Genomic DNA, 15,048 nt, shown 5'->3' on the forward strand with positions numbered 1-15,048 from the left:
CAAAGTTATCCAAAATCTTCTCTAATTTCACATCTATTTCTTTATGAATCACAAGAAAATTCTGAATTCTTCTAAAAGATGATCCTTTTGCCAATGTGATTATTTCCAGAGAGCTTATATAACCTCAGGCTCAACTTGATTCATTAGATCTTTGTTTTCTCCTTGCCCCCCATGAGTCCTTTGCATTATTTTTCACTTTTCTTTTGGTTTCTATATAGAGCCTTTCTAATACAAACTTAACATTATCAAGCTAAAAGCTTTCATTATTGATTCCTGCCATCTGTAGGCGTTATCTTTCTGGAAGTCTTGTAATTTAGTGTAAATATTTCCTCCATTCAAATTAACAGGAGTAATTTATGTAAAGCATTTTGCACATAGTAAGCCCTCACTAAATGCTATCTATAATTATAAATGCTGCTGCTACTACACTTACTATTACTAATTTATTTTAAAGCAAACCATATGCCTTTTTCTCCCTATTGAATTTACATAAGCTATATAAGGAACTATCTAGACAATATGAGAATGCATGTTAGAATCTGAACATAATTTTTCTTTGTAAATTTTCTGGCAATGGAATTTACTATCACTGTTACTTTTAGAAATGCCTCAGTGACTGTGCAAAACTAGAATCATTCCCTCAGTATTTAAGCTTTACATTTTTTTTGCATGTTAGTAAAATTTATATTTTCACAAGGCTAGGTAGGTTATTATTACACATTTACTGTCATATTGTTAGTAAATTTCTTATAAATGTATACTTACCATATTTTCTTGCATTAGTTTCCTAGACATTAGTGGCCTTCCAAAGACCTTTTAGTTCTTTACTTTGTTTAGTTATTTACTGTCATAACAGGTAGGAGTTTTCTTTAGTGAATGGTTTATATTTAATGGCCTGCCTTGCGGCCCTGTATATTGCTAAAACTTTTTCATTAGTAACTCATAACTCTTGCTCTTTCCATAATGTCAATATCAGTATCTGTTTTTCAAAGAGACTTTCTCCTACATAAAACCTGGTGTTTTACCTACTCCATGGACTTCAAGTTCAAGCCTATCAATCTATCTCCATGGACTATGGTCTCTCTCTTCCTTCCTTCCTTTCTTTTCTTTCTAGAAATACACACACAGAAACACATAATCCATTGGTGGTAAGGTCTGATATGGGTTGCTCTGTGTCTCAGCCTTCCCCTCAAACCTCCCCTCCCTCCAGAGAGATGTGGGAGTCCTAACCTCCAGTACCTCAGAATGTCATCTTATTTGGAGATAGGGTCTTTACAGAGGTGTCAAGTTAAAATGGAAATATTAAGGTGGCACCTAATCCTATATGACTAGTGTTCGTATATAAAGGAGAAATTTGTTCACAGAGACAGGCATGCATAAAGGGAAAATGATGTAAAGAGACACAGAGAGAAGATGACCATCTATAAGCCAAGGAGAAAGGCCTTGAAGAGGTCCATTTCTCACAGCCCTCAGAAGGAACCAACCCTGACAACACCTTAATCTGGAACTTCTAGCATCCAGAACTGTGAGATAATAAATTTCTGCTGCTTAAACAATCCAGTTTGTGGTGCTTTGTTATGACAGCCCTAGCAAACTAATACAAGGTGCAATAAAAATTTGAGAAAGGGAGAAATGGCTAAAGAGATCATTGCTTCGTTACTTGGATATCTGTAGCTTGTCTTTTTAGCTTCTGATAAACCTGAATTTTTACTTGCTAGAGCATATGTTTCTGGAATAAACTTTTAAAACTTGTTTTGTTTTATATAACCATGATGTGGTGACTGGAGACCTACATTTCACTGAAAAGAGCAAGCCAGAGCCATGGATAAGATGCGAGAAACCGGACACACTTGTCACCTGTAAGTAGAGCTCTCTCCCTTCAGCTGCCATTAAGAAAAAAAAAAAGCAATTTGTCTTAGATTTTCTCTCTCACTTGTTGGGAGGGGTGCGGCAGCGGGAAGAGAAAGGGTGTAGACAGTGGGGTGTAAATAAGGCAGACAGACGCTCCAGAGAGGGTGGGAATAGAGCTTCACTGAAGAAAAATAGAGGAACCTGGTTGGTACAACAGAGCTTCCCCAGGTCCACCCACCGTTCCCCGAGCTCTGGGCTTTGGCGGCGGGGGCTGAAGGCGAGCGGCGGGGAAGGGACAGCTCCAGCAGCGGCTGCTTAGCGGGGAGAAGCGAGACCTGCAGGTCCAAGTCGGAGCCGGGTGGCCTCACCTTCGAGTGGGTGAGCTCTCCGGCCCTCGGGTCATCTCCGCGGCAGCCAAGGCCGGCCGCTCTGCCGGCTCCCGGCGGGGTCGCGGAGCGTCGGCTGGACCCGCCCCGAGCTCCATGGTCCGCCCGGCCCCGCGCGATGGTGACTCTGGGCGCCGAGGTCGGCGCGGAGCGAGCCCACAGCAGCTCGCACAATGAGGGCGGGTGGCGCGGCGCGCGGCCGGCGGGGGCTGTCTCCGCGAGCCCAGCGCCACGGGAAGCGGCCCAGCCACCTGAACCCGAAAAACGCCAACAAGTAGTTTCTCGTTGGAGAAGGGCGGCTCGGCTGGGTGTCGGGACTCCGTCCGGCTGCCCCGAGCACCTCGTCCACTCGGACACCATAGCAGAACCACTTTTCTCTCGGTCTCGTTAAGGTACCTATAGAGGCGGGAGGGCAAGGGGCTGATTTGCCGGGAAGGGCGTGCCGACCCTGCAAGGCAGGCATCCCCGCTCCGTTCCGCAGTAGGACTGCAGAGGTGAAGCCCAGGCGAGAGGTGGCTGGGAGGTCGGAAACGGGGACACTGTCAGCCAGGACTCCCAGCTCGGGGATGCAGGGGGTGTGCCTCCAGCAGCTTTTCCCCGGGCCGCGCTCCTCCTAGAAAGCACCCCTCCGCCCGCAAGACGTTTGTTGTTCTTGGGAAAGGGGGATGGGGTGGGATGCACTGATCACTTCTGCTCCCCCAAATGGATCCTAGTCAGGCGTTTCCTTTCCCAAGTAATAATAATTTCAACAATAGCAGTAATGTGAAAAGGAAATTGGATCAGGAAATTGGGGAGAGGTCTCCTTGGTGAAAGGCACCAGCAGGGACTTTTTTTTGCTCTGACTTCCGCGTTCCGTCTATTTGCCTGGCCCGGGAAGCGGAGTAGAGGTCGCGCAAGGGGCGCTCCCCGCGAGCCAGGCAACAGCGGGCTGTCCAGAGTTCACCGAGAGGACGCGTTTAGTGGGGGCGCGCCGCCCAGTCTGGGGGTCTCTCACCCAACACTGCCAAGTTGCCTGGGCAGAGAGAACTCCCTGCCTAAGGGAACAGCCTCCCGGAGAGGGTAGGAGGGAGAGGGTCTCGGAATATGAGGGAGGAAAGGGACGGGGCACGGGGCGAGGGCGGAGGTGGGGAGAGGGGGAGGGGAGGACTTAGGAGGGAAAGGTAAGGGGTTTGGGAGAGGCGGGGGAGAGTTAGGGGCTGGGCACAGGTGAGACTCGAGAGAGCACAGAGGGCAGAGAGGGTGAAGGGGGCAGAGCAGAGGGAGAAAGGTGTGCGGGTGAAAGGCGTCAGGGAAGGTCAAGGAAGATTCTGCCTGCTATCTCCTCCGTTCTCTAGAAGCCTGGGAAAGGTACGGTGCTTGAGGCGGGGACAGGGCTGGGCGCCAAACTCATCCTGGGAGGGCCCTTTGCCCCTCGCCTTTCTGTCAACCCTGCATCTTGGGACTCTCGGGCTGCGAGTGGGGGTGGGAGTCACAGCGCGGCTCCGCCGGCCGAGATCTTTAACTTGGTGCTGTGTTCGCCTCCCCCCAGTCATGTCTAAGGCACAGAGATGGGCAAGATCGAGAACAACGAGCGGGTGATCCTCAATGTCGGGGGCACCCGGCACGAAACCTACCGCAGCACCCTCAAGACCCTGCCCGGGACGCGCCTGGCCCTTCTCGCCGCCTCCGAGCCCCAGGGCGACTGCCTGAAGGCGGCGGGCGACACGCTGCAGCCTTCGCCCCCTCCTCTGTCGCCGCCGCCGCGACCGCCCCTGCTGTCCCCCGGGCCGGGCGGCTGCTTCGAGGGCGGCGCGGGCAACTGCAGCGTCCGCGGCGGCGGCGACCACCCCCGGGGCAGCCGCGAGTTCTTCTTCGACCGGCACCCGGGCGTCTTCGCCTACGTGCTCAACTACTACCGCACCGGCAAGCTGCACTGCCCCGCCGACGTGTGCGGGCCGCTGTTCGAGGAGGAGCTGGCCTTCTGGGGCATCGACGAGACCGACGTGGAGCCCTGCTGCTGGATGACTTACCGGCAGCACCGCGACGCCGAGGAGGCGCTCGACATCTTCGAGGCCCCCGACCTCATCGGCGGCGACCCTGGCGACGACGAGGACCTGGCGGCCAAGAGGCTGGGCATCGAGGACGCCGCGGGCCTGGGGGGCCCCGACGGCAAGTCCGGCCGCTGGAGGAGGCTGCAGCCCCGCATGTGGGCCCTCTTTGAGGACCCCTACTCGTCCAGAGCCGCCAGGGTAAGGCCAGAGTCGCCCCCTTCCCTGCGGCGCCAACTTCTCCCAACTCCTTCCGCAACTTCCGGTTCTTTTCCGCCGAGGCCTCTGGGATGGGGGCAGGGGGCGAAGAGAGCAGGGTTCCCCAAGCAGGAGACGAGGGGCCCCTCCCGTGCAGGGTAAACTCAGGGACCCTGGCCCCGACCCTCCCTGCTCCCTCCCCCCGCCCCCCAGCACCCCCCTCCTCTCCTCCTCAACTGCAACTGAGATTTACTTCAGCAGATGGGACCGAAAGGGCAAATGTCGGCTACTCTGGGCGAGTCTGTCTGGACCCTTGTTCTGAAACCGCTGTCACACTTCCTGTTGAGTTTCTTTTTCTAACTCTTGTTCCAACGTTTTCTTTAGCTCGGATGGCCCTTCAGGCCTTCTGGTCATCACTATTGGACCTTTCCAGTGAGACCTGACAATGCTGCACACCTGACTCCCCCAGAGCAGTGGCTCCAGTTAGGGATCTCATCTGAGGACAGTAGAGGAGAAATGAAATATATGTCCGTGGTTGGGCCGGGAGAGGGTGTGCCAGGAGGTTCATTTTGTGAAAATCTGCCTAATGTTGTTTCCGCCTGTCTCCTTCCAAGAGAGAGCGGTGCTGGGTTTGCTTGTCCCCGTGAGTTGACGGGATAGCCCACCTGCACAGTGAATTTTGGAGTCTGATGCATTTCCCCTTGTGCTGTATCTGTGTTTTCTACAGGTTGAACGCCAATTTGTCACTTTGGTGATCCTGGTTTAGTGGGAGTCTCTAAATTAAAGACTGGGTAATTTAGATTGTAGGCAACTTTATTATACTCTATAGATTGTGATCCCATCCTCAATTTTTCTTTTCAGTTTTTAGCTTGAGTGACAGTTTAAATTTAGTCCTTGATACCCGCGATTAATTCTTCAAAATCCCAATGAAGAGATTATAAAAGTAACTAATAATGGTTTCTCTAGTTTTAAAGGAAAGAAAAGAAATATAAATAACCCAAAATCATACAGTATGTGAATGGTTTTTAATTATATGTGAGAATGGGGTACTGTATTTAGTTAAATCTTTCTAACTGCGTGTGTCTGGTTTGCTTCTGACACCCAGAAAAGATTCCCCTTGGGCAGAATGGGAATTCTCCCAGCTTAACTTTGGCTCCATCCTCATTATTGTGTTCCCCTGAATGTCAGAAGTCTCTGCATCTGAGATGTTGTGCAGCTGATAACATGTCAGAAGATGTGCTTCTGATACCACTGTAGAAGTCTGAGGATATGTTTTGTTTTCAATTTGAAATAGAATATCAAAGAGACAATTTAAAGCATTGCTACTTTATGGGATCTGGTACTTAAATGCATACATAAATTCTAGTAAGTCCATGTTCTCATATTTGAATGTAGAATTACTAACTTCAACTCTGAAATCTTCCTTTTAAGACCATTCTATAAATTCAGCAAGAGTTGGCATTCAGGGGGAAAAAAGTGCATATTTATTTATTTAAGTTAAATCATAGACTCATGACCCTTACCTCTGTTGTTTTGGATTCCAGCTGAGTGCTACAGTGCTCCTTCCACTTGGCAGCTAACAAGATAATCTGCATTTGTTTTCAGACTCATCCTATAATTTTCTTATTTTATGTGGTATAAAAAAAGACAGGAAGTTTTATTATCTTTCCTCATAATAATAGAATACATTTTATTGTAGACCTGGTTGCACAGCAAAAACTTTAAGATGTTCAGTTTTTATTATTGCTATGGTAATTGATTCTATTGAATATTGGTCAATGGTTAGACCATTAAACTGAAAAGAGTTTTTTAAAAATCTTACTAAGATTTCATTGTAGTAATATTAAGGATTTGACCTGCATCCCTTTTAGGTGAGGAAAAGAACACAGATAGATTAGAGATTAATACAAGGTCAAAGAGCCATTAGAAGCAGAATCAGCTGAGAATCATAGACCTGGAAAATTCCTTTGAGGTCACCTCGTGAGGACCCTGTATTTTGTAGATGAGGAAAATGAAGACTGCAGATACTAAGTGAGGGCCAAGGTCATACAGCGAGTTATTAGCAGAGCCAAAATTATGCTGGAGGTCTCATGACATCCCCCCCAGGCCCTTTCCACCACAACCACTGATTATAACTGACTGTCTGGCTTGTGAAATCTCTGCAGATAGTGTTGCTCTTGAGATTTAATGCAGCATAGGACAGTCACTAGAATTCTAACTTTGAAAGGTCATCTATGACATATGTGTATATATATATATTTTTTTTTCCAGGTCTTTGGCTGTACCACCCAACATTAGAGTGCAAATATGGGATTCCAGTTTTCTTAAAATGAATGCTGTTTTAACTTTCCATTTTTATTGACCAGTTGATACGTAATGTTTTCCTTTTTGTTCAGATTGGCTAACATTTGTGGGACTTGTCTTCAAGAAAATCCCTTTTCAAATTATTAGGGGTTGCCTGAAGAACACTCAGAAGTAACCATTCTATTTAAATGTGATTTAATATTTTTATACAGACACTTTTAGTTCAGATGATTGACAATGTTATCTGACTAATTTGATAAATAGAATTACATTGGGAGGTCACTGGATGAAATTATATTTTTCATGGACATGATTCTAGGAGACATAAAATCAGTTATCAAGTGGTTTGTTTCAGCTGTGGTCTTACTGCCACAAGTCTCATTCTTAATAGAAATATTTAACTTTTATAAGCCCTCTTACTTTTCATTTTACATTAGTTCATCTTTTATTGATATACTTGAGATGAACAATTTTAACTGTCCAAATTCTATTCTCAATTTGTTATACCTGTTTCAACATTGTCCTTATCCTTTCCCAACATTGAGGAGATTGGCTCAATTATATAATAGACATGTTTAATTTCTAACTTTTATGATCTAAAGTGGCAGACTGAAACAAGAGTGATAGGAACTGGATAATTAATTGAATTCTACAACATTGTATTTTTGCCTTTGTTTTGGTTGGCATTTCCCCCTCCTCTATTACTTTTAATTTATGATGTAAATACCTATTTGAGAGGTCTAAATTGTTCAGGTTAACTTGGTAAATAAGTTTATACTTTTCATTTATGAATTATATCCTTAAGAATAGTATTCCAAAATAGAAATTTATAAAAACTTAAATATAAGTTGTCATGGAAACCTGTTGTTCAGAAAATGAGATCAGGAAAGAAAAGGCGAGATTATTCCGTTGATGCCACTGAGTGATATTTACAAATGGTAAAAAGCAAGGAGGCATAGATGTTTTTGTAAAAATGTTCTGCATTGTATATTTCCAACTTAATGTCTAAGTTTTAGAAGGAAATGAAGCTTGTATGCGCTTTCCTATGAAGGCATATAATAGTAAGTGAACAGGCACCAGGCAGAAATTCTTTAATAGAACTTCTAGATTTTTTAGAAGTTTGAAAAATAATATAAGCGCAAAATTTCCCAATATTACAGAGCTAAGAGTGGTTATATTAGATCTCCCTCTTCTTTTCACTTATTTTTTGGGGGAAGGAGGGAAAGTGATTGAATTAGGTTCTGGTCTAGAGTGTGGTCCTTCCTTGGCAGCATGTATATCTTTGATTACCTGATAAACCTTTAAAAAAAATTTTTTTTACTCTCAAAGAGAATTTTAGAAAAGAAAAACAAAACAAAACAAAAAAACTGCCATAGAACCATATTTAAGATGTTGGCTTTTTGGTGTGGGTCTGGATCACTTCGTATATGTTCTCCAGACCTTTATCCATATACCACTATATGCAGATAATCCTGAACTATACTTGGATTACGATAGTGAATCCTCCATTTTTATAATCTTGAAAATATACTTTATTAGTATTTTAAATTGTTTTATTTCCACAGCATTACTAAAATATACTCCTTAAAGCTGTTAAAATTTAAACTTAAATATCTAGAATTGGATTCAAAATTGCAAATATGTAATTTACATTTTATGGGCCATTTTTTCCTCTACCTCAAGGCACAAAACAAAACAGGAAAGAAATTATCTAAGTAGCTATTTGCTAGCTTTAAGTGTAACGTTTAATTTAAAAAAATTATAATAAGGCAAAGACAATTTGAGTCATATATTAAGATTAAAGAAAGGAAATGTATTAATTCTTGTTTTGTGAGCCTTGCTCCAGTTAAAAGAATTAATGGTCAAATATAGCTTGTTTATAAAATATTGTTCTTAATTATTAAAATTTTAGAGTGTTTATTTAATCAGTGAATACTGATTATGCAGTCACTGTACCAGAAACTGTGTAAGCTACTGGGAATGCATGAGTGCTTTGCCCTCAATAAGCTCACCACTCTATTTATAATAAGATATTTCCTAAAACATTATCTATTCAATTAAAAATGCAACAAAATAACAACAAACAAAATTCCAGAAATATTATAGATGTTTTCCTCAAAAAATATCTCACATTGAAATATTGCCTAGATGTGCAGGAAAATATTCCATCTAGAAATGATGGTCTCAGGAACTCCCTGGTGGTCCACTGCTTAAGATGCCCATGCTTTCACTGCAGAGGGCCTGGGGTTCAATCCCTGGTTGGGGAACTAACATCCCACAAGCTGCAGGGCGTGGCCAAAAAAAAAAAAAAGAAATGATGGTCTTAAGGTATTGTTAGTCTTTATTTTATTATGTGAAAATGTTAGGCTTTTTCAATCTTGATTTTTCTGTTTTTCAAAGTGATTTATACACTGTCTTTCTGCAGCATTATTGAAGAATATGGTAAATGATGTACATATACCAAACAACTGAATTATTTGCAGTGTGGTCGAGTATCTTCATCCCTTCCATTTTAATTACAAGTTATGACCAACCACGTGACAATGCAAATCCAAACTTCAGGCCCCTAAAAAGAGTCTGGTGTAATAGTCTGGTGTGTTTGCATTTGCTGTATAAGCATCTAAGTGTCCTTTGTCCTTTTCCAGGCCACTAATTGTATAGTTCACAAATTAATTTTATTCTTATATTCCGAGCATTGGATAAGATCAATTGGATAGAATTGTATTTTCAATAGTGTATTTGATCACAAACTAGGTGATCTGATCCATTGCTGGGGCATTAGGCATGCCAAAGGTGAATAGCTGGACAGATTAGGTATGACTTTTTTCTGTTATATTTTCCCAAGAGCTCATCTGTAGAACTGAGTTGACAATACTAAATGAGAGTCAAGGAAATTTTTCTTCTCTGTCAAGAAGCTTATTTTCAAAGCAACTGAAAACAAGGAAATGTGTAAGTTTATAAAGAAATGCAGGTCAACCTTTCCCATTAGAAATATGTATCATTACTATTTATTTTTACTACTGCAAATAAAGTAAATGCAGTTTTCAGATCTCATATATTTTTCAAATTCTGAGTCATTTATCCTTTTTATTATGGCAACCTTTAAAGTATATCTAAATGATATAGTAAATGACACTAAAGGACTGGTAAAATATAAAAACAGATCTCCATAAGGAAATATAGAGTGGCAACATAATCTAAACAATAACCATCAATATATGATATAAACTTAATTCAATTCTTTTTGAAGTATGAAGGGCTTTTCTTTTGGAAGAGCAGTCAAGATTTTTTTTTTAATGACAGGATAGCATTGCTTTTTTGCTTTTCTCATAGGTTGAAGTGTGGTGATTAATTTTAATACTCTGTAGTCAATATTTTCTCAGAAAGTGACTAAAATATGGATGTTGGGAGGAGAAGAGACTAGAAGTAGAGAATATATGGAAACAGCATTGGAAAAATGCCTGAGTTGGAATCCATGAGACTTAGGCACTAACCTTGATTTCACAACTAGCTGTGTGACCTTAAAGAATTTACTTCATCTTCCTGAGTCTTGATATCCTTCAGCCTTATTCTGAAAGAAAAAAATGGGGATGACACACTGGACGAGATAAGTATCCAAACTTCTTTCCAGCTCTAAGATTTTGAGGTTTGGAGGAAAAATAAGGATAGTGATTGCTAAAAATCCCTTGGGTGGGGGGAACAGTATGTCTGCACTGGTTTTGATTGTACTCTAGGGACCATCACCCTAATAGGGTAAACTAGTATGGATTTCTTTTGTTTTTTGCATTTTAACTTTCTGCCCTTTCTTTCCCCTACAGCTGTTGGGTAGCTGCTGCTCTGGTTACCATAGAAACAGGTTAGCTCCTAGCTTCTTGTTTCCATTGAAAACAGCTTTCTCTCAACCACATATTGATCTCAGGAAATCATTTTGCTGTGGCTCTGTCATGAAACCCATAAAGATGATCGGCTCTGTCATTTCCTAAGTCTAAGATTCAGTGCAGGTGTATACCCATCCACCCACAAGGATAACTGATTAGATAATCTCAGTTTTATTTCCATTTGAAAAGTGCCTTGTCAAAGACACCAGCGTTTTCCCCTTCCCGTATCTTATACAGAAGGGAAAGTCTTATTCACTTAAGGATTTACAGATATGCCTAACACATTGAAGTGTTTACAAAATAGTGTCAAATTATTTAGTCCTAATCTCTTTCACAGCTCATTCTGTCAGTGTAAGCATAGAGAATGGTATGCTGTCTAGCACACTTCATAAGCTTGTATTTTAATGTACTCATTAATGAAGACTATTTCAAGAGAAATATATGTATGTATTATATAGGGCACCAGATTTCTGTTTTGAGAAAAAATAGTTTTTCTATTTCAGTATATACATATTTACATAAAAAGATATATTCACTGTCATACTGTAGATACACACTCAGGGTTTGTATATGTTTATAAAAATTTTATATGGATAAATGAAGGAAGAGACTCATGGGAATATGGCTTAAAGTATTGATTGAGAATATTAATTTGTATGTGTGCATGTGTATATTTATATATGTATATAATATATACTCTTTGAATGAGATTGGTATATAAAACAGACTTCTAGTGTGCATGAGACGTAGAATTGGAAGGAAACTGGTGATCACCTGACACAATTAGCTCAACTCACAGAAAAAGCAGCTGGCTTGTTCACAGCCTTGGCTGGTTAGTGACAGGTGGGGCTAGAACTTGGATCTTCTGACTCCTGGCGCTCTTTGCATTCAATCTTGATTGTTTAGTCTCAGTTGGCTTTAATGTTAGGTGCACAGATTTTAGCTTTTGGGAAGCAGTAAGATGTTAGGAATAGTTGGGGTAGGGTCTGTCCTCTTCCATGTCCTATTGTTCAGCAATAGCAGGGAAATTGTCACTGTTTTCGATATTCTCTCTATTTCCAGATCCCCTCCAGACGAATCCTTCCATTGCTGCCTTCTCTACCGGTTCTATATCTTACTGTTCTACTACCTTTAAAGCCTCAAAACTAACCTGCCTGTGCACTTACCTCCTATTTTTTCCCTCTATCCTTGTGTGTGTGTGTCTTTTGTAATATGTTTTTCTACTTTTATTGGACTTATTGCCTTTGGAATTTTTAAATGCAACCCTAGTTCAACCTATTGGTGATGGCTAATGTGTTTTATAGAACATTCTCTTCTCACATGTAATTAACCAGATCATGGTTGGCTTTACACAGGAATAACTGGTAAATTAGAGTGAAAGATACTTGGAGTGTTTTTTAAGATCTGAAAATGAGATTATATATTGTTTGAGGTCAGCAAATACAGGACAGAAAAACTTTCCCTTCAATCTTCTTTTAGTAGACAGTTAGCCAAAGGTGATGTTTCCTTCCCTGTGGTGGGATGTAAAGCAGCATTATAATTTTGAAAATTTTGAAAGAATGCATTTTATAGGAATCAAAACAGAAGTTTCTGGTAATATTGGGAAAAAAGTACTCCATAATTGCTATGGTTACTTGACTGACCTTTTCTTCTGAAAGCTCATAATGATAGAGGCATCTTTGTAATCTGACATTTCCTCAGTGTTCATGTATTAAGAAAATCCTATGCAGACAACTCAGTGTCATCTTCATTTTCTGTTTGAATACTCTGGTGGGTTTGCTATCAGATCTTGGAGCTTTGCCACTCTTTATGTATCTGACAACGTTGCTGATATCTTTAAAAACTGGAGCAAAGGTCAAGATAGCCCTTCTTGGCAAGTGATCTGTGATTTAGTCTTAGCAATGGAAGGTGTTCTCCTTTGAGTTGTCTCCATGGAGAAAGTCCAAGTGATGAAAATATGCCACCTTTTGACCACAAACATTCTCTTATTTTACACCAATACTTTGTCTAGAATTTGAAAGTTATTCACTAAATGATAAAATGCAAAAATTTTTTTTATAAAATAAAGTGATCCTAGATAATATTGTCATGATATCCAAATAATATTGTTAATTCTAAACTTAAGACATGTTTATGAATTATGTTTAAGCAAAAACAATTTGGATGAATATAAAATTATTCATTGAGTAGTTTGTCAGATTGGGCTTAATGAAAGGGACAGAGATTATTCAGAGTTTCTGTAAATTTTGTATCTGTGTTTATAAATTATACAACAGAAGTTCAGGTATAGGGTTGCTTACTTTTCTGTTTATTGATTAAGGATAAAATGCCATTTGCTAAAAGTGAATATTGTGTAATAACTGTATTGGAAACAATGGCAAAGTAATCACAGCAAGAGGAAGCTTCCTTACTATTGGGCTGGCCAAAAAGTTCATTCGGATTCTTCAGTAAGATGTTATGGAAAAACCCGAATGAAATTTTTGGCCAACCCAATATATTAATTTGGATAAAATTGGTATTTAGGAAAACAGAACAATGCATCATTATAGTTTGATTTACTGTTTAAATTGTCCTGCTTCTCTCTTGGGGTGAACAGCAAGAGGGCAATTATGAAAATTATTAAAATACTCTTAATGAAACCCATCTTTCATATAAATTGAGTAGGAAATGGACAGAAGAGAGATTTAGCTGGCCCTTTTTTTGTGCAAACAGAATCTAAAGTAGCAAGTAGCCTTTTTTTTTTTTTTTTTTTTAAGCTGGAACTTTATTATCAGGCCTGAGTGACCTATGAGGGTCATATAAAATGATTAGTGGGTGCATCAAGTTGAACAACCATCATATTTGTATCATGATGGAGAAACATTTGTGAGCTTATGCTTAATTCCTAGGTTCAAAATGGTGTTGACTGTGCTTTGATATTTGGAGTACAATGCTACAGATATAAAATTCATGCAAATTAATGAAATCAAATATATTTTAATGTACTAATAGGCTGCAATGACATTCAAAATGGATTAGTCTTAATTCAGAAACAGAATTCTTTAGTTGTTTCACCTTCTCCTGAGAGTCCAGTGCTCAGTTTTTAGTTGTAACATGTGCATACTATCAGTTCTTTAGTTGTTTTTAAATGTAGTGATTGTTTTCAATACTTATTCATTTTTCTATTTATGTATTAATCATGGATTTAATTCATCTTAAATTTCTCTATATAGGTGATTTCCTGGTAACTTTACTTTTGAGTACTTGACTTTGTGCTTCACTGCTAGGTTTCTTTGTCAACAACATTTTGTGTTTCCTCTACCTTGGTTTGCATCACTTGGTTGATGAAGTAGTGTGCTGTCACCAGGTATTAGTACATTTTTCTCAGCTAAACAAACTGGAAGCATCAAAGATGAAAGTTGTCAAATGCTTTTGAATCTCTCTGCTGACAGTTATTGAGCTTCAACTATTGGCCAAAACTAGGTTAGTGCTGAGAATGCAAGGGTTAAAATTTGGCATTTACCTTCAAGATGCTTGTATTCTCTTGGAAAAGAACAACTGTATGTCCATAGTTACAATATAATGCATTAACACTATAATAGAGATATTGGTATAGTGTGGACACACAGATTTGGGAGGGACCCACTCTCCTATACAGAGGAGATGAGATTTTAGTTAATGCGCAAGAGATAAAATTTTTTCCAGCAATCAAGGATTAGGTTAACAGAGTAGTGTGCAAACATGGAAGTTTGACAGAGAATACCATGCCATGTTAAATGGGGTAATGAAAAGATCAGAAGGCAGAACAGGCTTCAGAGGAAGAGAGGGCTTCTGGGCTTATAAATGAGATTTTCTAATGAGATGGATATTCAGTCCAGGGCAGGAATAAACACTGTTATCTCAGTTTATGCCAAAATAGTGGTTCTGAAGCTTAGATAGGAATAATTTAAGATGATGACTAAAATTTTTACTTCCCAGGTCTCACTGCAGTAGGATTTGGATAGGATTCAGATCAGATGAACATCTTTGGGGTTGTAGTTGGCCACTGACCCAGTACATGACAGTACTGTGATGTGGCTGCTGCCAAAGCAAATACAATTTAACAATGAATTAAGATAATAATCATGCTTGGATCAGCAGCAAAGTGTGCTTTCTAGATCTGCAGCTCTTCAGGGTGTTAACAGATGTTGCCCCTCAAAAGAGTTCCATGGACAGGTGAACTCAGAGACTAGTTTAAAACAAAGTTAACTAGGTTTTTATTTTTTATTTTTATTATTATTATTAATATCATTTTTACTACAGCTCTTTTTCAGGGCAAAGAGTTGAAGGGCTAGCTGACAGTTGGTTTTGAGATGGGAGTGAATTAATGCGAAGTGAAGTCGTGTGAATTAAAACTCAGTTGGCTGAGTTCGAATCCTGACTGTT

The 15,048-nt window shown here is 40.5% G+C and overlaps 1 protein-coding gene across 12 annotated transcripts in view; it reads left to right on the forward strand.

Moving 5' to 3' along the window:
• Positions 1 to 3,784: 3,784 nt before the first annotated feature.
• KCNC2 (potassium voltage-gated channel subfamily C member 2) overlaps positions 3,785 to 15,048 on the forward strand; it is a 201,246-nt gene continuing 189,982 nt past the window's right edge. For all 12 annotated transcript variants that reach the window (XM_060112715.1, XM_060112726.1, XM_060112718.1 and 9 more), the window contains exon 1: positions 3,785 to 4,465. In XM_060112715.1, coding sequence (XP_059968698.1) covers positions 3,785 to 4,465 — 681 coding nt within the window. The remainder of the gene's footprint in view (positions 4,466 to 15,048) is intronic.

This window comes from Mesoplodon densirostris, chromosome 11 (assembly GCF_025265405.1).
Source record: "Mesoplodon densirostris isolate mMesDen1 chromosome 11, mMesDen1 primary haplotype, whole genome shotgun sequence".
NCBI classification, from domain to species: domain Eukaryota; kingdom Metazoa; phylum Chordata; class Mammalia; order Artiodactyla; family Ziphiidae; genus Mesoplodon; species Mesoplodon densirostris.